This window comes from Botryllus schlosseri, chromosome 14 (assembly GCF_051294905.1).
Source record: "Botryllus schlosseri isolate E-star chromosome 14, Bs_hap1, whole genome shotgun sequence".
In the NCBI taxonomy this organism is placed as follows: Eukaryota; Metazoa; Chordata; class Ascidiacea; order Stolidobranchia; family Styelidae; genus Botryllus; species Botryllus schlosseri.
In genome coordinates this window covers 6,636,601-6,661,401 of record NC_137249.1, presented here as the reverse complement: position 1 = coordinate 6,661,401, position 24,801 = coordinate 6,636,601, and the positions used below count along the sequence as shown (strand labels likewise).

Sequence of the window (24,801 nt, the reverse complement as noted above, 5' to 3'; positions counted from 1 at the left end):
TGGTTTCTTGAGCATAGTGAGGCAGTGCTGCATAATAGGATGTAATACAACTTTTAACAATGCACATTTATCAAAGTACAGACTAGCTGCGAGGCATTTTAGCATCAGTTGCAACCATGCATGTACGACACAGCCTAAAGAATTTATAGATACTGCGGGTGAGCGTCAATATAGATGTGCAGAACCTGGAAGGATTGTTGAAGGATTTGAAATTTTTCTGGCAGCATTTACGTCACCTGATTTTTTAAAAGAGAAGGGTTGATTACGATAATTGTGTGAGCAACTAAGTTGTTTTAGATAGTATATATTGTAATATTGTGAGGCCGAATTCACCAAGGGCCTAGTTAACTGGCAACTATTGTACCAATATAGCGATTGTACCTTCATAATATAAAATCGGAACTAACCGAAAGCTATCATTGTACTGATTGCTAAAATGCTAACATATATAACTTTTTACCGGATCAGGCCGTTGAATCCACATCAATGATGAGAATCGGCATTGTTCCAAAGAATATACCATCGGCAAAACAATGCACTAGAACAGTGGTTCCCAACGTGGGCGATTTGGCGGTCTAGGGGGGCGAAAATGGACAAAGGAGGCAATGGGGGGGGGCGAAAATAGCGAAGGGGGCGATAGGGGGGCAATGACGGCTTTGTTGGAGTCAAGTCAGAGAAATAACCTTTTTTTTATTTTTAGTCATCCCACGAAAATTCAGTTGCAAAAGTGGAAAATTCGACATGGTACGGAAAAGTTGACCTTTTTTTTTTAGTCAACCCGCCGGTGATTACTGTTTGTATACCGGTTTTTCGGTTCACAAAATTTGGGGGGCGATGATCGGCGTTGAGCTTGAAAAGGGGGCGATGAGTCGAAAAAGGTTGGGAACCACTGCACTAGAATGACATTTAGGATAATCACTCCATAGTTAGTATTGTTCACATCGACCTGGCGTGATATGTCGTACTTCTCTCAATAGTTGAATCTTTCACACCGGGGTGTCCGAAAACATCTACCAATGCCCATTTCTTCAAAATATACCTGGTAAACGTTTTGGCACTTCTTTGATATGAACTACCCGTTGTGAGGTGTTCCCCATGAATTGCCTGTAAACCTTGAAAATTAACATGGAGTACTCGTTAAGATTGATAGCTGGAAGGATTGTACAAAATAGATGATTTATGCATTTGTGAGCAACATTCTATGGTGTCTTATTCATTGAAAGGTTAGGAAATGATTTTGTAACCTTCGTCATTGTATAGTGTGTACGTCTATGGTTTTTTATGTATAACCTTCATAACCTTCATAACTTTTCGCCATTTGCATCACGCTTTATGACCTGAGCATGAGCATCAACTTGCATTGTATGTGCTGCTACCCAGGTTATTTTTCCAGCAATGTAACTCCACAATCATCCAATGCAAAATCTCTCTTGAATATGCACATTGCTCATATATATTGCATATGCGGCAGTACGAAAAATACTTGACGGATTGAATAAATAACTTGATTTCAATTGTAGTTGACTGGCAAAACTGTGACATAACAAATTCCCATTCTGTAAATGTCTAATGCATAAAGTTTTTAAAGGATCGTTAACATTTTTTTATAAATTATAGTCCATTCTAACTTTCAAGAAAAGATTGTTCGTGTATTGAAACAGCCGCAAAGTAACCCAAAGCCGCGAGGAAATTGAAAAGGATTCAGGGATCTTAATAAAAGTGCAAATCATTATCTTGTGGGATTTCGGCACGCCAGGCCGTCCATGAGAAGCAACCATGTCATGTTCCACTTTGCTTCAGACATTGAGATATTTCCAAAGATTGTAGTCAAAATGAATAATACTTTGACGAATGGTGCCGGATTGGATTGATACTCATTGGATCGATTGATGCAGAGAAAAATAGTCTTGCTGAAAGACTATACATATTATTCGAGTACGAGAGGTGAAGAGATGGACACTACAATGCAACCTGTGGATAGTTTCGTGTGCCTTGTGAATATGACAACCAAGTTCAGCTACAACTGCCATTTAAAGCCATATTGCATTCCAGATAATATTGCTTCACTTGTACTAGCTGGAAAAAGATATGCCGCTACTGCAAAACTGGAGATATTCTTATGCCGCAGAAACAGCAACGAAATTCGTGAGCAGGGAAGCTTATCAAAGAGACAAGGAAACAACAACAATGATAAATTTGATACGGACATTTTTGCCAATCCATCGAGCAGACTACCTCATTATCACCAAGAGATTGAGTCTTGATCCGTTATTGGAATCATTTTTATCCTGATCAGGAAATCTGGCCGCACCTGCGATATGGTAATTTTCAAAGAATAATTGATTTCTAAAGAGGCTTGAAACATACTAGTGTTCAAATGCCATGGTACTTGATGCTTGAATGCCCTCCGATGTTCAACGTCATGTGAGATCGCTGCTCTACCATCCAACTGCTGTCCTGTTATTGTCATTAAGAGAGGATGAGAAAGCTCGAAAAAATAACATTTGAGAATATATATTTTTGTTACGTGACAAGAAACATTGACGTTATCAACTACTAGGCACAGTTATTCGATTGTTCATAATAGCACAGCACAGTTTCACAAATTACAACAAAAATAGATGCAGACATTACATTTATCGAATGGCTTGAACCAGGGCTGGCCAACCTTTTTGGCCTAAGGGCCACATTTGATTGACGAACTTTTGTTCATGCCACTAACCGCGCCAAGCGCGAAAATTTTTTGAAGTTCGTAGATCAATAATATTGTCACTTGACTGTATTGCGGGCCTGCTGTATATCGCTGGGCTAAGTTTGCAAGGACTGGGCTATTCGGCGCATGGACATATCGATATCGAAAGCTGTGACCAACATGCGCCAATCATTTCCTGCCTAGGTTACATGGTCGACGGTCTTACTGCGAGCGCAAACGCAAGGTCGCATATGTTGAACGACACTTTGTCTCGTAATCGCGAATATAGTTAGACTCAAGCTGATACATTAGGTGTTCTTCCATTTTCACAAAAGGGCTACAATATTAAAAACAAGAATTCGAGTGGCAACATATTGCGCTAAGCTTGTAGAAATTTTTACCTTTGATAAATCTATCGCAAATTATTCTGCTTTATTGTAGTGTACGAAGATATACCAATATGTGAATGACTGATGGATCTGTCAATGCGTCGGAACTGATATTCTAGTCATCACATCTCAAGTATTGCGGCCAGACTAATCAAATTTTGGTTGGCCTTGCAAGCTTAAAATCTGTGCAATCCATTATATTAGAAATTTCGGAAATTACCTCGCGGGCCACTCAAAACCTTCTCGCGGGCCACGGGTTGGCTGGCCCTGGCTTAAACATAGGTATATCTGATATTGTAATTTGCATAAACAAGAAAATCCCTTTTTGCTACATATTCACTTGACTTAAATGCTTTCCGTTGACTAGGATTTTGGTTCTTGTTATTCTGAATTTAGATGACAACAAGTCTGACATGATAACAAAAGTTGTTTATGCAGTTTTTAAGTGTTACAGTAAATGAAATATCCATACCCTGTATAAAATTTTCAATGATATTATGGTGTTGGTATCCTCATTGAAATTTAGACACGACTAGTATCAGAGCATTTAAGAGTCCATGAAGAGGTGAGGTATCTAAGCTGTTCAAAATCCTGCTTCTGTAATACCCATGCGATGACACATTGTTATGATGCTCGGATTCGATCAACTTCTTCCATGATCACCTCGGCCGTTGAGGGAATAGATGGTGATGTGGAGATGGAGATTTGTTGAGTGAAGGGGATTGTTGGATAGTCTCTATCCCGTCCCATTCTTCGAAGTCACCATCTTGCAAGTCAACTATGACTGTAAGAGTTGACAAACTGGACTGGACATGGACAACATCACAATTTAATGACTATACAAAGTATATGCTGTGAACAATCATTTATAGATCATTGGCTGTGCACAAGTCTATCAAACCTGACATGGACAGTGGCAGGAACTTTCTACCTATTGTGGGTCGCTCTTGCGCACACATACACTTATAAGATATACCATCATATCATGGTAAATTGTACTCATGAAGTACCGTAGTTTGAAAAAGTAGGTTAAGACCAGGTTTTGCAGACGTTTCTTAGTCAATTGGATATTGAAATCTACTTGTTGAAGCAGAAAATGAACGGTCTGAAAAGTACTCGAGTAGTATGAAGAAATGAGTTCGACTTTACTTTGTATACATCTGTTAGTCAATTGTATACTGTATCTACAAGCTGCTGACGATTACTCCTGATATGTATCAAACAAAAATATTTTTATTTTTATTTAATTGTATATATGAGCATTCGGATCACAAGATGAATCTACGTAACAAAGGAATAATGACTATTATTACTTCAAAAACGTGATGCTTTTTGCGATATCCTCAAGTAGGTTTTGCCTACTTTCACAACTTCAGAAGGCCTGACTTCAGAGTCAGTTTTAGAACCTGCCTGAATTGACTTGAAAAAATTAGAAATGACTTCGTGACTTGATTAAAAATTTGCAATGACATGAAGATAGTGACCTGATCCCAACTCTAGCTCGTACTATGAAGTATCCACCTTCATTTGATACTGCGAGACCACCTCCGATCATAGTGTTCATCACGTAGGCACACTGGTACATCAGTTTCGTCTGAATATTAAGCCATGCTACTGGTATTGGCCAAAACCTGTACAGTATGCACACATTTCACGTGCACAATAGGTCTCGATAAAAAACTTCACTACATTACCGCCAGTTCCTGAAGAAAGATTGCTGGCGAACCGTTTGTTTACATCGATTTCATTCCTGTAGTGAAGCATGACTCGCGACGCGCTCAAACGCAGAGCTCACTGGAGTTTCCAATCATTGTATATATATCATTGCTGTGACTGTCGTTATGTCGTATTGCAATAGAATCAGCAGCGGACTTTCAACTTTCGCCGTAACGATGTCCGCGTTGTGAGAAAATAGAGAAATAGACGCGAAGAAAGAGCAGACACCAAATTTCTCTCGAACCTGATGTTGTTTACGCGATACGGCGTTGCCGCCAACGGGAAAAAAGGCGATACTGTTGTCTCGTATTTAGAGTGTATAAGCCACAGTTGCCACAGTTGCAATCTATTTTCATTCTTTTCCTTTCACGTCAATCAGCGAACTCGAAGTATAATTGCGATGAACCTTATGATCCGTTTGCTTATAAATATTACTAAAAAGAATGTATATATAATATATCGTAGCTTATCAAAACGTAACTACGTACACTAGGGTTACCATACGTCCTCTTTTAAGAGGATCTGTCCTCTTTTTTGACTTTTTTGAAAGTGTCATCGGAAGACGCCTTTTTGTCTCTTTTTTGAGATTTTGTCCTCTTTTTTGAGAATGTAGGTAATATTTATTGCAAAATGCGAATGATATACCGTAAATCAGCACCGAAGTGACGCTCCGGCGGGTGTTTCGGTAGCTGGGCGGAAAGTTGACCTTTTTTTTAGTCAACCGAACACAAAGTGGGAAAAATTTACCGTTTTTTGAGAATTCCTCTCCGGTTTTGGAAGTCTGAAAATTCTGAAAATGTGTCCTCTTTTCAGATTTCCAAAATATGGTAACCCTAAATTACACAAGCCATAGAATTCGATATAAAACCCTGGTACCGTATCAAAACACATTCAGGAATAAAAAATTGGTATTGCAATACCAACCATTTTGACTTGCGGTCCGGTGAACTTTCAAAAATCAAAATGAACTCAGAACTTAGTTAGGACATAAGTATGCAACTCGAAACAAAGAAATAGAATTTCAATATGATGAGATCTTTCCTACTTCCTTTTTGATATTAGGCCTACACACCTATTCTGCGTGGTTCTACTGAGGTCTGTAGGCCTACACACCTATTCTGCGTGGTTCTACTGAGGTCTGTAGGCCTACAAGGCAAATTCCTGTTAAGCCTCCGAATCGATTTTGAATGTCGGCAAATTGTACTGTCGAATTTCGTCAAATTCTGTTTAAAGAGTCTCCATAGCTACCACATAATGTTAGTCGTACGAGTTGTATTTTATCGGGGACACAGGTGGCCCAATGAAGTAGAAGTAGCTATTTCCAAGACATCAGAAGTAGAAAATAAATGGTTCGAAAAGTACTCAAGAAGCTAGTTGTGAGAAGTAGATTGGTAGGGGAATCACATGTTTTGTAGTAAATCGGAGGTGGGCTACTTTCGTAATTGCATGATGCATCTTCACGATGGTGCAAAATACTATCTCAATGACGAGCTTACAAGCAGATCACCTCACCAGCTTTACGCACATAAAAAGTAGTGGTGGTGGTGATCATCAGTCATAACTACGGCGATTTTTTGACACGTCAAAAAAAGTCAAAATTGTAGCGTTGGGTCAATAACTGTCAAAATTGTTTACAAAGTTAAGACTTTTTTGTAACCTGCATTTCGTTTGTATCGTAGATTTCGCACTGTCGGTGAACTTATCATTTGACATTTTACAGCTTGACGCCTACAAATTATAGGCCTACCATTGTAGAAGGCCCATTGTCTGCTCATTGTGAATCATAAACATTCAAATGAAACAAATAGGTTGACATGGTGTTATGCTCACCGTACCGCAATATCCTAACTGAAGCAAGACTGCGTGGGCATTGAATGGTTCTTATATCAAGAAGTGCATGATGAAAAATTGTGATGTAGACCATTGCCAGAATGAAGCAACACGGTTTGTCACCAGCAGTGTACGCACAACTTCAGTGTTGTCAGCCAACAACTGCTGCTGTTGAACGTTCTTTCTCCATTCTTGGCAAGCTACTTAGTGAGGACAGACACTTTCTACCCGAGAATGTAGAAAAGTATCTTTCGTTGTATTACAACTTTTTTAATTATTTCTACCATAATGCGTAATGTAGCTACTGGAATTGTTCATACGGCCTGATGTCGTTAAAATTAAATTTTTTCACGTAAAAATTTGTCAGTTTTTGAGGCAATTTTTTTTCTGGTCAAACTACTTCGTAAGGCCAGACAGTTCCAACCAGAAATGAAGATAAGTAGTATAATTCTGACATTATGTGGGAAAACACCTAATTTGCATACGTTAGGTCAAATGTGGTCAAAACTAAGATTTTTAGGTAAAAAAATGTCAAAATTTTTATTTTTTAGGTAAATAAAAATCGCCCTAGTCATAACATATCTGGCATTTTGCTGACATTCATCTGGTATATATTTTATTGTGTGCATCCAAGTATCATTCAATCTTGCCACTGAGCTCAAAGGCAACTTGGCCTTTTCTGTCGATACTAATAGGGTTAAAAAGCTCAGGCGGAATATTACACAAAATGCTGCGAAACGTTAGTTCATTATTGGATATCAATAATGCAGGCTCTTGCGCTGCTGAGCATCTCGAACAGTTTCGACACAGAAATCAATCCAGAGCATAAAGAATAATGTGTTTTGTAAACAATATGCTTGAGCTATATTCTGTCAACTGCATGTGCAGTTCAGTAAGGATTCGTGACTTAAAAACCATTTCGCCTATCACAAAGGCTCGCGCTACTGCAGTGCAGGAAACAGTTCAAAGAGGGATCGATCCGCTAGGTATTTATAGGCGGAATGTTGAGGGTGAATTGTGCTGTCTTCCATGATGGACCGCTCGACTTCAGGAGCTGTCGCCACATTGTTGAGAAAAGACTGATTCTACAGTTAAATGTTTCCTAATTAAAAAGAGTTTTTACGATAAATATCTTAGAAATCGACTGGGACATCATGGTTGCAGTAATATTTTTTGGGGAATGAAGCAATAACACGCCAAGAACTTTAGGTAAACCGATACAGCGGTAAAGTATGGATCATATGCCATCAAGATTATAACGTTCAAACTTGAGATGAAAATAATATTTTCCTAGCAAGTTAACACGAGTCGGGTAGAATATTTAAAAGCTCACAGTATTGAAAATACGAGCATACTCGATTGTTTGACAAGTTCGATATTAAAGTAATGTAATGTAATAAAAGCGAGATTTTAGCTCGATCAATTTGTGGTACGGAATTCTACGTTGGACATCGAGTAAAGAGACTCCGCGGATGAAAAGAAGTTAGGACCCAGTTCTCGTCTTTACGCTATTTATGGGCAACACCCACGTAGCTTATGGGCGTCTCGGTCTATAGATAAACCTTCAACTCCTAGGACCTTGTTGAAGCTGGTTGGAATTACCGACTTCGCCAATCGTCACTAACGAACGGTTTTTCAATATGTAGACTATGTTACGAATTCGGTGCTGAAACGTTTTTTCTTTAGATATTTACTACAGTTTATGTATTTATAAATTGACTTCCCAGCAACATTCACATGGCTACTGAAAGATCTTCATTCAAAGATTCAGGAGATTCTCACGTCACAATATCTTTGTTAGTACTTACAATCATCGCTTGCTGCTGTACGTGAACAATGTTAACTGTAAATAAGAATCACATTTTGCTACATCACTATATATTTCACTGTGTCATCATTAGTTTGTTACATCGACATTATGGTGTGATATCGAAGTTAAAGAAACACTTATTATATTATTAAATGCCAAACGGTAGTTTTCTACGTATACATAGCCTATATGCCATTCGTATATGTAGCTTTATCGTGTCTCCATAATTTGCGACTCATATAGTTTAGTATAAATTCGTATACTTTTACTTGTGTACCATCAATGGCTATATTTCTTTCATTACCTCTTTCTGTATTAGTGCGGCGTGTAGGAATTTTATATTTTAGCACTCTAAGATTTAAAAATGCTGACACAACGGGGTAGCTATATTATAGGGCTACCATACATTAGAGATCTACAGGATGAGGATTTGGATTCTAACCGGTCAGGAATTCGGACAGTTTTTCTGAGACAGGATGGGATCCTAATTCACATATTTGCCCGAATGCCGGATCTGGACTAAATTCTAAATTTCGAATGCATAAAAATGATTTTCTGTTTGTCTGCTTCGATATCCCGTACGAACTTCGACATTGCACCACAATTTTGAAGAATCTCTAGTCCCGTTTCATGTAGCTGAGGTTATCATATGTCCTCTTTTAAGAGGATTTGTCCCCTTTTTTCAATAAATTGCAAGTGTCCTCTGAGGACGCCTAAATGTACTCTTTTTGGGGAATTTGTCCTCTTTTTCTAGAGAAGGTATCAAAATGCGATCAAAAACTTGACTCCGACGCAGCGAACGCCAGAGTTGGCAAACCAACCAACGTCTTTAGTCAACACCACGTATCGCACAAAAGTGGGTAATGCGGGAGTCGAGACAAAGTGATCACCTTTTTTTGGTCAACACAGAACTATTGGTCGAAATTTTTTCAAAATTACCTCAATCCATTGCCTACGCGACGTATAATTAGTGGATGATATGGATGACAGGGGCAGATTTTTTTAGTTCGGAATTTAACAGTACATACGGAATTAGGATACGGAGTGTGTCAGGATTCCATATTATAATCCATGATCTGTACAACTCTACCATCCATATACATTATGGCCTATACGTAACTATATAACCGCGTTATAACACGTAGTCACGTAGGATTTATAATCGAGATTTAACTCTGTTTTTGTGTAACACCTTTGGGGTGTGAATACACACTTTTTTCGCTCAGAGTTTATCTGCAATTCTCACCCCAGGCGTAAATAGATACGAGTTTGTCAATAAAGAACAAAATCGCGGGGAAAAGATATTCTCCCTGTCTATTTAATTTTATGACTTCTTTTCAAATATTTTCTTCGCAGAGCATCCAACTGATCCTGATCATGTCAATGATTGCTTTTTAGCTCACACAACTCTAGCACTTGTTTGCTACAACTGCAATTCAACTGACCTCCTTCCTAATCCTAAATGCATCGGGCCAGACGTCTCGAGTACATATTCGGTTGAATGCACGCAGGGAGAAAAGTATTGCATGGTTCAAACAACAACAGCAACTGGTACACAATCGTATTAATTCACTGTATTGAGGGTTGCATTTAAAACAAATGATTGTTTAAAACACTTTGTTTAGAGCATGTTTTGAACAACGTTTTAAACAAAGGCCCTTTAAAAAAACATAATTGTGTTTTTTTAAAGCTGTAAAATCATGCCTTAATTGTGTAAATACTTTCCAAAAAACGTGTTGTATGAGCCTACGGACAAATACCGCCCGATATGGCCGGCGTATACGATATGGGATGGTTAGAATCCTCAAAATAGTCGGTTCAACTGCTATAGTACTTAGATATTTCGTCAAAGGAACTGTATTTACCCTATATTTTCAATTGTCAATGCCAATCCACTATGACGTCACAATTTAATATTCGTGACGTCATTGCTTTAAAAAAACAAAGAAACATGTTTTAAACAAGGACCTTGTTTTAAACATGTTTGTTTTAAATTGATTTTTGTTTTAAATACAGCCCTAATTGTATTTACTTGGAATATGCGGCTATTTTACGTGAATTCGACTAACAATTTAATTGTTTTTACAGTCTTGAATCACCCGGTCATTCACACTACTCGACTTTGCTCTGACTTGTTTCTTCACAGATGCATTTATCGCGGAGTCGTGAAAACATGCTTTGACTCTTGTACCGAAGGTATTGCTGATATCAATCTTATAGACTTGCTCATTTCCAACATCTTACTATATGGGTAGCAGACATGAGCAAATTTACTATAAATTTCAAACCCAAATTTTGATTTTGTCGTTGATCCCCATGCTTATTTATTACCTTATTCATTCAAAATTCCTCGTTCAAATCTAATTAATAGATGAAATCATAAATTCACTGCGGTCAATCTATAAACTGCATATAACAATTAGCTACCAGTGCGCACATCCCCGCAGAGAACTGACATCACCGGATTCAGTGCCTTTCCTCCTTAAATTGGATGCTGTGCCGTGTTCTTCACGACCAATATATGTTTCGTTGTGCCCATCATATACGCCCGTGAATTCACGGTTATGTGGTCGGAAGTTCGCTTTCAGCCACGCCACAGAGCGCGTGTGCCTTGTTTGTTTTTGAGGTATTCATGGTGTTTGTCTACAACTATGGACATTTACACCAGACCGATATTCTTCATTTGTATTCCGTAACTGCCGACTTATAGCATGGCCCACTTTTAGGCTTTTTGTAAGGCACCGCTTACGCGGAGAAGGTGGCGAGGAGGTGTCTAGATTAACCTCCAACACTTAGGTATATGAATTCTGAAGTCGACCTCGGTCGGACTCGAACCCGCAACCCATGGGTGTTGCAGCCGCGGATTACACCACTGCGCTATCTCGCCACAGCGCGCGTGCTGATTCCGTGTGAACTGCCCACCGCCAAGCTTACGTTCAAAAGCGTCGCGATGTGTGTAACTGCAAGGAATCCCACCAACCGCTTATCTGCAGCTGGCAACGGCATCGGTTACACCAGTGATTGATAAAGTATTGGTCGCGAAGGGTATAAGTCAGGACCGGCCAACCCGTGGCCCGCGAGAAGGTTTCGAGTGGCCCGCGAAGTAATTTCCGAAATTAGTAATATTATCAAAAATGGATTGCACAGATTGTGAACTTGCAAGGCCAACCAAAACTTTGATTAGTCTGGCCGCAACACTTGAGATTTGATGACTAAAATATCAGTTCCGACGCATTGGCAGATCCATGAGCCAGTCACATTTTGGTAGATCTTCGTACACCATAATAAATCAGAATACTTTGCGATAGATTTATCATAAGTAAAAATTTAATACACGCTTCGCGCAACATGTTGTCACTCGATTTCTTGCTTTTAATATTGTTACCCCTTTGTGAAAATGAAAGAACGCCTAATGTATCAGATTGAGTCTAACTATATTCGCGATTACGAGACAAAGTGTCGTTCAACATATGCGACCTTGGGTATGCGCTCACAGAAAGACCGTCGACTATGAAACCTATAGGCACAAAATGATTGACACATGTTGGTCGAAACTTTCGATATCGATAAGTCCAGGCGCCAAAAAGACCATTCCTTACAAACTGTGCCCAGCGATATACAGCAGGCCCGCAATATAGTCAAGTGACTATAGTATTGACCTATAAACTTAGAAAAATTTTCGCGCTTCGCGCGGCTAGTGGCCCGCGCAATATTTCGTCAATCAAATGTGGCCCTTTGGCTGAAAAGGTTAACCACCTCTGGTATAAGTCTTCCTCGCTACAGCACTAGACCTATCGCTTATGTAGGCGTACGCATGGCTCACAAAAAAAACAGTAGTAGTAGGCCATGGCGTACGTAATATTTGCAACATTTCTTTTGAGTCGCGCTATGATCGATTTTCTGTGGTTGCTTTGATCGTTTCCAAGGCTTCGTGTTGGAAGCCACTCGTCAATCAACGGCTCTTCCTAAATCCACCTCGAAATTTCAGACCTATGCAACAGTGCTACGTCGCAGGCGAAATATTCTTCACCCTCTCGTATCTTATTGACCGCCGCATTATGTCTTCTCATTCAAGAATTACTATGATGATATGATGCTGGTTGCTGCTCCTTCATGTACAGACTACTTTATTACAACAATATCAACCTATATATTATAGTGTGTGGGATCTATGGAACGAAAAGTGGAAAATGCTCTCTGGATCCCAAACCTTCAGCCGAAAACAGCAAATTTCTCGCTCAACACATTGATCCCAGCATTATCTGTAGTATCCAGGAATCTCCGATTTCTCAAAAACCGAATCATAGGCCACCACCCGGTGGGTCCAAGACCAAGGAACTGATGAGACATAGATAGGCTACACCCAAAAACTCGAATGTTCCAAAGTTCCTTGCTTTCTATTATTATTATTATCTTAGCTACAACAAGCCATAGTATAATATTTTTGTTCTACCTTCAAGGAATGGAATAACTAACAATTTAAATGTTGGCATAAATCAATTCAATTAAATTTATTGCTAAAAATTTCATCATTTCATCCCGCCGGTTATCCAACAGTCGACGAGCAGTCGAGCATGTCCACATTCAAGTCGAAATACAAGCAATTTCTACTAAATGAATACAAATCCGTCCCCAAGATTACCGGACCGGACCTGACCTATCGATCTCGTCTTCCGTGACGCCACCTCATTTTTGTCGCTTGCTTTTCTATATATTATCTTCTTTTACTTTTTATTCAGTGTGCATGCCTCCTCTTTACATCGCCTAGGCCACTGGTTCTCAAACTTTTCTAGACACGCTCCCTTTATGATAGGGAAAGATTTTTTGCCTCCCTTATGCTGATATCACAAAATATCGAAGAGAGAAATCAGAATGCTAGCGATGCCAACTGATACTTTGATGGCATTGAAGGTTATGGCTGTTGGCGAGAGAATGATCAAATATGAAATTATAGGAGAATAGACAGAGCAAGAACCACGAATTGGAGGTAAATCGCGCGGAGCGCTAAATTTTTTTCAGTTTCGTGCTCCCCTTCATATGCTTACACGCCCCCAAAAGGGGGGCACCCCCCAGTTTGAGAACCACTGGTCTAGGCCAAGGTGGGTGTCTGTTTTCAAAGACTACTCGAAGTCGTTTCGACACCTTCGATCTTTTCATTGTATCGCAATATTTGAGGTGTATTGAACTGATAAAAAATTGCAAATAAACCGAACCGATTTCAATGAATCATGTACGCTATCATTTTGAGATGTAAAGATTTTCATGTCCGTTCATCGCATCTCATTGAAGACTGTGTTCGCACGCGGATGACGTGGATACAAATACTAATGTCGCTGGTCTTTAGCCATACTCGGATAATACGTCAGCTGACATATTAATTCCTACAGGGCTGTCCAATTTCGACAGCCTATATTTCAATGCAACAATTTTTTCACGTTCGAAAGTATATACGAGGAGGCGTTGCGTTTAGGGCTGGGCAAAATCGAGTGGGTGATTCGACCATATGATTTTACATCGTAGCTACGCTGTAAATTGCAATGATTCGACTTCAAATCGGGTAACAGGCTTCGAATATCAGTGTTTCGCTCATGAATGTCATGATGACGTCGTGACAGTACGAATGATGTGAAAATTTCAAATATGTGTGGAAGACCTCCTAATATAGTCGATGTAAAGAGAAGCACAATAGTTTGTAGACAGCTTTAATTTTGCGTCTTCACGGCAGCCAGTTCAGACAAGTGTCCATTTCACGTAGTCGGTGCTAGACGCTTGGCGGCCCTAGAAGTAACAGTACCATCACAAACACTAGTCACATTCGATAATTTCACATAAACCCCTAATGGCGGGCTGTGGTCATGTCATTCAAACCAGGCAAATTTTCTTCATTTTCATTCCGCAACTGCCGACTTATAGCGCGGCCCACTTCTAGGCTTTTATAAGACACCGCTTATACGGATTATATAGCGAGGAACCTCCAACACGTATGTACGAATTCTGGCGTCGAGCGAGATAGTGTAATGGTTGTGCGTCCGGCTCCTCTATCGGAAGGTCGTGGGTTCGATCCCCGGCCGGATCAGACCAAAGACTCGAAAACTGGTATCCGCGGCTTTCCTGCTAGGCGCTCAGCAATCACGGATAGCATGGAGGAAAAAAACGTGGGTGCAGACTAGATGACCTTACTATGAAGGCCGTATCGTATCGTCGTCAAAGCATCTCGATGGTGCAGGCGAAAAAGAATACCATACATCTCTCATTTCTGACCGTGCCTATTTCATATGGAATGCTATACCCTCCTCAATACGGGACCTCCCATACCACTCCTTCAAAAAGGAATTATTCAGTCACCTCATCTCCCATTACCAATGATCCGCTTGTCTCCCACCAAATTTGTAGTTTCTTTAGTATTTTATTTTTATGCTGAGCTGAATTGATTGATCCCAACCAATGCATCCAAATTTATAACACAATATCTGTATTTGTTAATGCAGGGTGTGATCAGACTAGTTGACCCTACCCAGAGTCATATCGGTCACACCCTGTCCTATACCGTAAGTTCATTTATTGTTGTTGCACGTGCCAATGATGTTTTCTTTACGGTTGGACAAATCAAAAAATATCTCTCTCTCTCTCTCATTTCACTTCGTGACAATGCAGCGGGTTGATCACATGACATTTTCAATGACGTGCGTAGTACTACACATTTCGTATGCCGCGATACGAACAATCGAGGATTTAAAGATTCCTTAGTGGATAATAGTATCGAAATTGTGATTTTCGTTGATCAATAACTTAAAGTGGCAAGAAGATTCGAATCATTGCAGTTAGTCCTAGTTTCTTTACATTTTGTCCCTTGCGTACGATGAATATATCTACCGACACCGACAGCAACATCCTGCGCGCGCCCACGTAGCATCACAGCGCAAATAGAAATGGGAATTCTGACACGTTTCATCCGCGGAAACACGTAATCTGGACGAAACTTGTGTTGCGACTTATATTTTGAAAACAAATTCATCTAGCACGCTCAAGTAAGGTAAAATATTCGCGTCTCGGCCAGCATCCAACCCATATTCAAAAGCTGCGTGTTTTGATCCGCCGGATGGCCGAGTCCACTCAAACACATGGTCGATTGGTCAGGTCTTGAATCGCGCAGTCGCGTCAGTCACGTTCACAATTCAAATCCTCCTCACTTTTCTCGGACGCTGCGGCAGCCCGTGGACATGCAGTGGCGTGATATCCGTGACGGATGCGATGTTCAATCCGCCGGCCACTAAGCCCCGTAAAGCGGCCTGGATAGGTAAACGGAAGTCATGATGTTAGAAACAACCAGACATGATGATCACCGGCTGTTAACGAAGTAGTCAATCAGGTTCTGCCTTTTTGCACTATTTACTGAGGTGGTGATGGTTTTTGACTACCTAAACTTCTATTCAAACAGTTTCAGGCAAAACTAGTCACTATTTACACTTGGATTTTGAGACGTGGAAAGCAATTTTGTTTATATCACTTTTACGAGAGAAACTTCTGTAAAAGCCCTGTGTCACGGTAACTGAATGTATTTTTGAAGGTTGCACCTGTTTGCATTGACAATAGTCAATTTGTGATAGTGGCGAATAGGCCTATGCGCTTTGCAATTTCAAAGCCGCCACCTCAGATCAACTGCTAAACGTGTACGATAACCTAACTAAAGTCTAATTTTTGAAACCACTTTTCACCTCTTTAATCCCGACAAATGACCTAAAACTTGAAGGAAAATTGATTTCAGGGGATTGCCCCCATTTTCCAGCCGGCAACCCCCCAATTTCTGCGTGCGAGGGGGTAAAATTGCTCATCTCGACAACCACTGGTCGTTGAGTCATGATATATAGCTCAAGAGCTTATAAAACATCATGTTTCTATCTGTCTTGAGATAGTTTTCTCTATTGTGAACACTAAAAGAGTTACAGCCAAAAATCGCTAAAATTTTGAAGCGGGTAAATGGCGCAAGTAACTAAGTGACATGTTAGTGTGATTTACACAAGAACAGCTAACCAATTTTTATTGAGGTTTTAGGTCATTTGTCGGGATTTAAGAACCCCCTTTTTTCGATTTGAAAAAAAAGTCATTTTCACTCTACCCTATTATTTGCTTCCAAGTAGTTTTGACATTTCTTGGAAATTGATACTTCCACTTGAAACTGAGTAGACATATAGACATGCATGGTTTTACGGCTACTTTTACCTGAGTAACAATGTTGACTACTTTGACCATCTCTGGGTGTAACAAGACTGGCTATTAGCACTAGGGTGACTGAAGTGCTTGATGAGTAGTGGTGTTCACTGAAAGTACTTTTACGTTTTCAGACTTACTTTACTCGACTATGTTTTTAGACTACCGCCACTTTTTTGGTTCGATAAACCTACATACTAGAATGGAATGAAAATGACTTTTTTTTTCAAATCGAAAAAAGGGGGTTCTTAAACCCCGACAAATGACCTGAAACTTCAATAAAAATTGATCGTAGGGGATTGCCCTCATTTTCCAGCCGGCAACCCACCGATTTCTGCGTGAGAGGGGGTAAAATTGTCCATCTCGACAACCACTGGTCGTTGACTCATGATATATAGCTCAAAAGCTGCCAAAACATGATGTTTCTATCTGTCTTAATAAGAAAGTTTTCTCAATGATGAACACAAAACGAGTTACAGCCAAAAAACACTAAAATTTTGAAGCGCAACCCCCCTCGCACGCAGAAATTGGAGGGTTGCCGGCTGGAAAATGGGGGCAATCCCCTAAAATCAATTTTTCTTGTAGTTTTAGGACAGGTCATTTGTCGGGATTTAAGAACCCCCTTTTTTCGATTTACAAAAAAAGTTATTGTGACTCCACCCTATTACATACGTTTTACAGTTTAGAAGTAGAAAGCAACGCTTAGAGGGAAATATTTGTCTCATGTCAGAAAACCATGTGACAGCACAAAGTCAACACAGTGTCACAGGCAGAAGAAATAAAATATACTACACTGGTGTGGTAAAGACTGATATTTATTTGTTACTCAAGCATGGAAGATAGGCAGACGTATCTCCAACTGAGCGATTGGCGCCAGGGTGGTAATGACTCGACTCGAGTCGCGATTTTCTGATGACTCAACTTGACTCAAGTCATTGCGCATTGACTCGAATCAAGTCATATGACTCCAAACTCAGACGGACAAGACCGACATTTGATTGTAATTTCGAATAGTAATGTAACCACACTATTGAGATTTCGTCTATTGGTGAGTCTGGTACTTGAAAATGCGATCAGAAACTGCTAAAAGTGAGGAAAAATAGTATATTATAAATGCAAACTATTCACTGACACAAAACAGAGTTATATAAAGTGTGTTAAACAAGTCTTTAACGGGAAACTGAGCATGAGCATGAGCAGTCAACACAATGACTTGGACTCGAGTCATAATACCATGACTCGGACTTGAGCCTCTGCTCGCTTACTTGGACTCGGACTTGACTCGGTGGCGAATTGAAAATGACTCGGCTTGACTGAGTCAAAATTAGAAAAGTGAAACTGACTGATGACTCGGAGTCTGGTGACTTGGTTACAACCCTGATTGGCGCATTTAAGACACACATAGTCAGTAGTCACTCACCGCTCTGCCATATCCCGGGCCTTTCAGCTTGACGCGTACATACTCAGGGCATCCCAATAAAATAGCGCGTTCCGCAGCCTCCTTTCCAACATTTTCCGCTGCATGATCTGATTTTTTCTTGGCATTTTTAAAACCAACCAGTCCCTATGAAACGAAATCAAGTAGCTTCAGTTATGGTATCGCAGATAACGCACATTTGTCGCTGTGGAGTTGGTGCTGACGTGAAGATGGGCATGTATTTTGTGTAAGGTGGAGCAGTACTTCCCAGTTGGGAGCTTTTTTAAATGTTACACTTTTCCATTCAATATGTCATAGAGGGCTGCTTTTTGTTGTTACGGAATGGCTGCAATCTTTTAATTGGTATGGTAGCAGTTTTGTAAGTAGAAATACAAGACTTTTGCAATACTGACAATCTAACATTTGGTGGTTAGTCTTAAATAGGTGTACCTCAATTTTAGGTGTTTCTAGACATTTTCTGAGTCACAAAATCAAGCCTAGATTTGATCTGATAATGTCTAATAACCAACCTCAACTTCCGCATTAATAATAAATAAATTGCATGTGTATACATTGTTTCTTTTATCAATAATTTGATTCTTATTTGTTTGGTCATATCTCACTAAAAAAGGTTGGGATGCACCGATGTAGAACATTAGACAGGCAGGGGATTCGCGGTATGGCACCTTATTTGAGGCGAGAGTGGAGTCCAGGAGTCGCTTAGATATTTGTGCGACTCCCAGCCCAAATAGGAAAATAACAGAACAGATCTTGACGTAAGTCAAGGTGACCACATGAATTCCAAACCTTGAACTAAGTTGAAGTCTGAGTACAGTGATTCAGAAAATCGAGAGGGGCAGAATTCTTATCATAAACAGACAATAAATATATATTTCAAAGTGAATTCATCTTTCCTGGAGATTTAATGAGTGAACACTGAACAGTAAGCAAATTATGAGTGCTAGATAGGTTAAGTGAAAACTGATTAATACTGCAAGACTGAATAGAAACTTTACTCAAATACTCACGCAAGTGACGTGACAATATCTCTTTGCACCTGAAGTAAAAGGAAGTGACAGTATCAGCGTCATTATACCGAAATTACATTTATCATATCGCATAATTTCTAATAGATTATAACAACTTAGAAGTCAATAGATGTGCATCAAAATAAGATCTGATGTAATTAAAGCACACAATACAAGCTTTGGTCAAATAGTCCAAGGGTGGGTGAGCTGTTTTATGAGTGTGCAACTACGCATCGTTGTTGTATTTACTTAGCTGTGCAGGATACTTACACTACCTAGCACAGCGAAATTAATAGTATATGTCAGTCTAGTTTCTGCCAATCGGCACAACAAGATCAGTTGCTAGACAATACACGGGATTACATGTTACCGCTGAAAGTAGTATGCGAAGAAAAATACAGCATAGGATTGAGTTCAGTGATTTAGCAATTGAATCCTTTTGTAACATGAAATGGTAAAAAATCCAAGTTGGAATGTTCTCCAAAATCCAGATTAAATAATTTAACCCTGGACCATGCTTAGCCCACCCCAGAATTAGTCAATCTCAAAGATTTCCCTGCAAGCATAACCAATTTCACAGGGTGAAATGATAATTGCTCATAACTAGGGAAAGTTTTTGCTGCAGTCAATCCCTGGAAGGTTGCATTTATTTTCAAAAAAGTTGCACCAAAAAGTTGCGTTTGACGACAAGTTCCTTGAAATTATTAAGGTATTAGATACTCGAACCGATCCGTACGAAAGGTTCTGTTGGCGACTTCAACAAAATAGCCTGAAAAAAATGACCCAGTGAAAATACTATTTTCGGCGGTCTAGCCTGACTGTACGTCAAATCAGAAAAGACATCAAATTTAAACGACAGTGAAATAATCTAGTGATTTATTTACATATAGTGCCAAATATCTCCAGTATAAAGTTGGATTCATAAAAAAATCGATAAAAGTTGCATGAAAAATCGAAAAAAGTTGCAATATAAGATTCCTCCAAACAGCTTAAAACACCATACTGCATAACTTCTGAGTATTTAGGAAGCTGCAAAAACTTGCCCTACTCATAACTCATAATATCAATTATGTGCCGCACGTCTATTGTTTTACTTTGAACGCGATATCTGGACAGGTAAGGAGGGCTTAATTTTGCATCGTATTTTACCTTTGCCAATAGCTCAATTGAGATAAATTTGAATAAGCATTGCCGTGATTATTTATTACGGTATCGTCATGATCGTTGCATACTTTATTGACCAATAACCTGACTACTGCACACTGAAGGTACAATACCAGAACAGCATGTTGAGTCATAAACGCAAACAACTTAGGCAATGATAGTAAACGGTCATGGCTTACCATCATGTGCCATCACATCAATGAATGTGTTGTTGTACTTTGCTCGGACGAAAGCTATTGGAAGCTCATGGTACGGGACGCCGGCATACGTGAGGTGGCTCCTTTTACTGTATTCCCAAGAAGTCAACGCATAGTGTCCACTGCGCAAGAAAGAAAATTAGAAGGTAATAGCATCACTTATGACAAGGAATAAACGCCTCAACATTAGTTTGTCAAATCACAAAGTAGGCCTAATTACCTAATGCTACTGTAGCCTTACTTTGGGATTGTGGAATCTTCTGCCCGCACTGGACCAAAATTCTGATTGCGTTTCAGTTCATAACGTGGGTCTCGCTCCAGCACTCCACCATCATCTCTGCCAGGTGGATCCCTCAATTTGATAAAATATCCGGATAAAAGGGAAACAGGTTGTCTGTTCAGAGTCAGTTTAGGAATGAAGCTAGGTTCTTTACTGAAAGCTTGGAAACTCCGTTCTTGAAAAGTAACATTTGCCATATGAACGGGAAACTTGCACTGCACTGCGAATCGTAGCCATGAAGATTGCTGTCGAAACGGTATGCTTCGAGCGATTACTGTTTTAAACATAGCCCACAATATACCCTGAAAGAATTAATGATCCAACAAAATCAACTCAAATCTCCCGAATCTGCATATCAAGAAAGCACAGATAACGTTTCCAAAATCTTGCCCCGATGACCCTGATAACATAACATTTTTCTGAAACGATCACTTAAAACATCTCGGACATGTGAATATCTCCGGACCACCAGTCTGCAGTACGGTACAGCATGTGGAATTATGTTTTCAAATAAAGCTTACTGATTGTTGCTATCTTAGATCCTACAAGTTCTTAATCAAATAAATAATCACCAATAAATAACTTCAAAAAGTGTTTTACTGGAAATTACAATATTTACAGTTCTTGACATAAATACGAGGTGCGATTCAATCCAATATGACATCAAATGACAGAATACCCATTACTTCAAAAACCAAGTGAAACATAACAGTCAGAAATTGACCTTGCAATAACTAAGCACAGTGCAATATCATTAATTCTTATTAAGCCGTTAAAAATCAAGTACGTCAAGCCAGAGTTTGGAACTGTTTCCGCAATGAAAGGACCAATTTACTGTGACAATTCCTTGAATTGCATGACATGAATCATTTGATTTCAATCAATGTGTAGTCAGCATACCTAGTCGGTAAAGGATTTGTTGACCGTAATGTGTGTATCATACTGAACCCATGGGATAGCGAAACAGTACATAGCCGATATAAATGCTACTCTTCTATATAGTGATTTGGGGGATAATTTACACCGGTCAAACATAGTAAAATCATTTGCTGTGCAGTGGGCATATGTTGACACATAATTTCATCCAGAGAGCGATACACAAATATTTTGAGTGCAGATTATTCTTGACAGCAGGAAACAATATGCTCCAATAGGTGATAATACAACAAACTCAGTGTACACAGATTTGCATTTTCAAAAACGTAACTTTTATCACCTGAAATATCAAATAATGATATGCAACAATACTTTGAACACACCAGTTACATGATAAGTCGAATGGTGCATTTTAAATTTTTAACTTCAATACAGCCAATTCACTCGCCATCCGAATAAAAGTCTTCGTCATTGCCAAAGCAGCAATGGCAATGTGTCGGTGAGTTGAGCTCAAACCTATAGTTATCCACACTTGCGTCAGCCGAGCACATTGACAGAAACTTTTCAATTTCATTCAATTGAGGACCATCCCCCTCTTGGATTTCCTTGATAGTTTCATAGGTATCCATGATAACGGCAATAAACAGACTCAAAACGACATAGATGAACAGAGAAATGAAAACATAGAGATATATTTGAGAAATTACTACCATGACTAAGTTGTCGCGAGACATCTCTTCGTAAGTCATATACATATCGTCTCCATTGATTAAGGAGTAGAGTGCTTCGGATGTAACGACAAGACTACGGAACTTATGGTGGTGAGGACCAAGCATGGCCCAACCACAAAACATAAACCCAAGGTACAGCAGCGAAGCACATACCATAAATCGACACACATTCGGCAAAGACTTCTTCAATGTCAAAACTAGAATGTTATATTGATGAAAAAATCCAGCGTAACGCAACACCCCGATCCACACACACAAGCACCCAACACCGAGAAATATGCTGCATATGTTGTAGTCAACGATACCTTCGTATTGGTTTTGTAATACTAATTTCGACAGACTACCTAGAATAGTCAGTACGTCGCTTATAATAATCAAAAGATACCACATGTTGAAGAACTCCATCTTCTCGGAAAATTTCAAATTTTTGTTGTACTGAGCTCGGAAAAAGAGTTCGAATTTTTTCCGCAAAATCTGCGCTTTCAAAAGTGATCTTATACACAAAACCATTGACAGCGTACAGATGCCAATGATGAAAGAGTCGAAGAAATTGAGGAATATCTTCATACCAGTGATATCAGCATCGTCGTCGCCGTCACAGTCTTTCATCTTGTATTGGGATTTTAGTACGGGCGATAATTCCCCATTATGTGCACTGTTATCAAATACGATATTAATTACAGTATTGAAGCACGACGGTGAATTGAAACCGACAGGCACCACAACTTGAATGAGGTAGAATTTAAATTGAATGTCAATCGACATCAAAGTAACAAAGTCAAACTTGATACATGTTCCATTCTTCAACTCCACACAGTCAATGGAAACATTTGGATTGTTGTTCGACCACTGCTTTAACACATATGTATTTGTTTTGGTCTCGCCTTCGGGGTCGAACGGGATAATTCCTTGTTTTGCATCTTTGGCTGTTGGATAATATTGCACTGTCATATTTATATCGGGTGCAGATTTCCGGCCATTTGGATACATCAGCATACCGACTGTATTATTTCCCCAATTTGCATATTCCTGGCTGATATGATTTATCTGGTGGTAGACCGCACTCTTGGTGTAGTAAGTTGCGTTGGAGCGTAAGAACGTAGCTTTCATAATGAAATCGCTTTTCTGCTTGAAATGTACCATATTCAAATTGGATTGTCCGAATAAACACAATTGTATGGTGACCAGAGCGATTTTCAACAGCTGCAAACCCAATTTATACGGTTTTCTCCGTTTGGCCTGATATTTTTGACAAGGATTCATGAAGAAGTATTGGAGACGTCTTCTCATTCTCTCCTCCAAGTGCGGCATGTCGGCGTTGAGAGAGTTGACAGATATTGAAGACTGCAATCGCGACAAGCTGGGAACTTGTGATATAGAAGACCTTTGACGATATAAACAGTGCCGGAGGTTACCATTTTCGATTGGGCTGTCCAGTGATTCATCGGGTTCCAAAAGAATGCAGTCATCCCCAGACGAGTTTCTAGGTGCCCTTTGGCCTAAAGAAGATAATCCTCCACTCATCTTTGATGTGACAATAGACAGACAGCATAAATTAGTCTACCATTCTGAAATACGATATATATAGATACAGTATTTATCTGCATTACAGTTATAGACACAAGACCTAACAAATATTTAGAGAGCCTTAACAGGTAGGCGTAAGAGGTAGACTATTGAATGTAGTGTGAACAGCCGAAACTGGAACTACGTAAGTATACATACAGTACCTTTTCCTCCTATAATTGCCTGTGGCAGGGCATAATATTTTCATACTAGGCTCATTCACTCCATACCATAACATCCACGCAATATTCAATACTTTTTCTCTATCAACTCTATATTTGATGCACAAATTATCCCCTGTTCACATTCTAACCAATTTTGATTATATTATAAAAATTGTTTATAGGCCTACAAGGCACTGTTGAGCACTTCAATTTAACAACTTGATGTTGTGGTTTGTTGTAGTATGAGCAATGCAATTAGACATGTGTACCATTATAATTATCGATAACAATATAGCACCAATCAAAGTTCTACAGAACATGAAATGACAATTACACAAGCGAATTGTGATGTGATGCTATCATGTCATGTCAAGAAAACAGATAAGCCAGTAAATACGCTAACAAGGCACAATTTACAGAGTATTTACGAAAGAAATTGGTATTGCTCCAGTTTTACCTACTCAAATCCTGCCGCATAATCATCAGTACACCTAACCGGAGCGAAACCGACATTAGCATTTATTTCTCATTGAACTCCTTCGTCCATCTGGATCTGCGACTATAATAAATTTCTCCCCCTGTCAGGCTGCCAAGTGTCAACAATCTCAAGTCGAGTGTGCCGCCGCGACTGCCGCTAGCGCCAGCAGAGGCGTGGGTTTGCTGTGTCTGGACATAGACAGGACATGGAAGTTCTAAAACAAAATTAATTTCACCCAAGTTGTATTGCAATAGG

The 24,801-nt window shown here is 39.5% G+C and overlaps 3 protein-coding genes and 2 long non-coding RNA genes across 5 annotated transcripts in view; 2 read left to right on the top strand and 3 right to left on the bottom strand.

The window, feature by feature from the left end:
• Nucleotides 1–3,927, top strand: part of LOC145455708 (uncharacterized) — a 237,639-nt gene extending 233,712 nt beyond the window's left edge. The window contains exon 2 of the long non-coding RNA XR_013920400.1: nt 3,652–3,927. This is a non-coding gene — a long non-coding RNA (uncharacterized LOC145455708). The remainder of the gene's footprint in view (nt 1–3,651) is intronic.
• LOC145455706 (uncharacterized) lies at nt 1,753–3,663 on the bottom strand. The gene is made up of 2 exons (XR_013920398.1): nt 2,236–3,663; nt 1,753–1,910 (listed from the first exon to the last, which is right to left on the bottom strand). It is a non-coding gene; the product is annotated as an uncharacterized LOC145455706 (long non-coding RNA).
• A 4,378-nt stretch (nt 3,928–8,305) lies between the features above and the next one.
• On the top strand, nt 8,306–12,565 carry LOC145456043 (uncharacterized). Its single transcript, XM_080334072.1, has 4 exons — nt 8,306–8,452; nt 9,836–9,988; nt 10,526–10,633; nt 12,426–12,565. The coding sequence occupies exons 1-4, from the start codon at nt 8,365–8,367 to the stop codon at nt 12,521–12,523; spliced, it is 447 nt and encodes a 148-aa protein (XP_080190198.1). The 5' UTR covers nt 8,306–8,364; the 3' UTR covers nt 12,524–12,565.
• A 2,851-nt stretch (nt 12,566–15,416) lies between these two features.
• LOC145455631 (small ribosomal subunit protein uS11m-like) lies at nt 15,417–21,121 on the bottom strand. Its single transcript, XM_080333611.1, has 5 exons — nt 20,693–21,121; nt 20,434–20,573; nt 19,091–19,119; nt 18,066–18,209; nt 15,417–15,726 (listed from the first exon to the last, which is right to left on the bottom strand). The coding sequence occupies exons 1-5, from the start codon at nt 21,016–21,018 to the stop codon at nt 15,613–15,615; spliced, it is 753 nt and encodes a 250-aa protein (XP_080189737.1). The 5' UTR covers nt 21,019–21,121; the 3' UTR covers nt 15,417–15,612.
• Nucleotides 21,122–21,905: 784 nt separating this feature from the next.
• On the bottom strand, nt 21,906–23,905 carry LOC145455630 (mucolipin-3-like). Its single transcript, XM_080333610.1, has one exon. It carries the CDS (start codon nt 23,860–23,862, stop codon nt 22,048–22,050), a length of 1,815 nt encoding a protein of 604 aa, XP_080189736.1. The 5' UTR covers nt 23,863–23,905; the 3' UTR covers nt 21,906–22,047.
• Between the last annotated feature and the right edge of the window lie 896 nt (nt 23,906–24,801).

Bases quoted from the DNA above. Each gene is read 5' to 3' on its own strand.
- LOC145456043 (XM_080334072.1), top strand. From the start codon at position 8,365: ATGGCTACTGAAAGATCTTCATTCAAAGATTCAGGAGATTCTCACGTC. The intron at 8,453-9,835 runs GTACGTGAACAA...ATTGCTTTTTAG, and splicing joins TACAATCATCGCTTGCTGCT to CTCACACAACTCTAGCACTT. The intron at 10,634-12,425 runs GTATTGCTGATA...TCGAAATTTCAG, and splicing joins CTTTGACTCTTGTACCGAAG to ACCTATGCAACAGTGCTACG.
- LOC145455631 (XM_080333611.1), bottom strand. From the start codon at position 21,018: ATGTTTAAAACAGTAATCGCTCGAAGCATACCGTTTCGACAGCAATCT. The intron at 20,574-20,692 runs GTAAGGCTACAG...TTTCTTGCGCAG, and splicing joins GAAGATTCCACAATCCCAAA to TGGACACTATGCGTTGACTT. The intron at 15,727-18,065 runs GTGAGTGACTAC...TTACCTATCCAG, and splicing joins GCCCGGGATATGGCAGAGCG to GCCGCTTTACGGGGCTTAGT.
- LOC145455630 (XM_080333610.1), bottom strand. From the start codon at position 23,862: ATGAGTGGAGGATTATCTTCTTTAGGCCAAAGGGCACCTAGAAACTCG.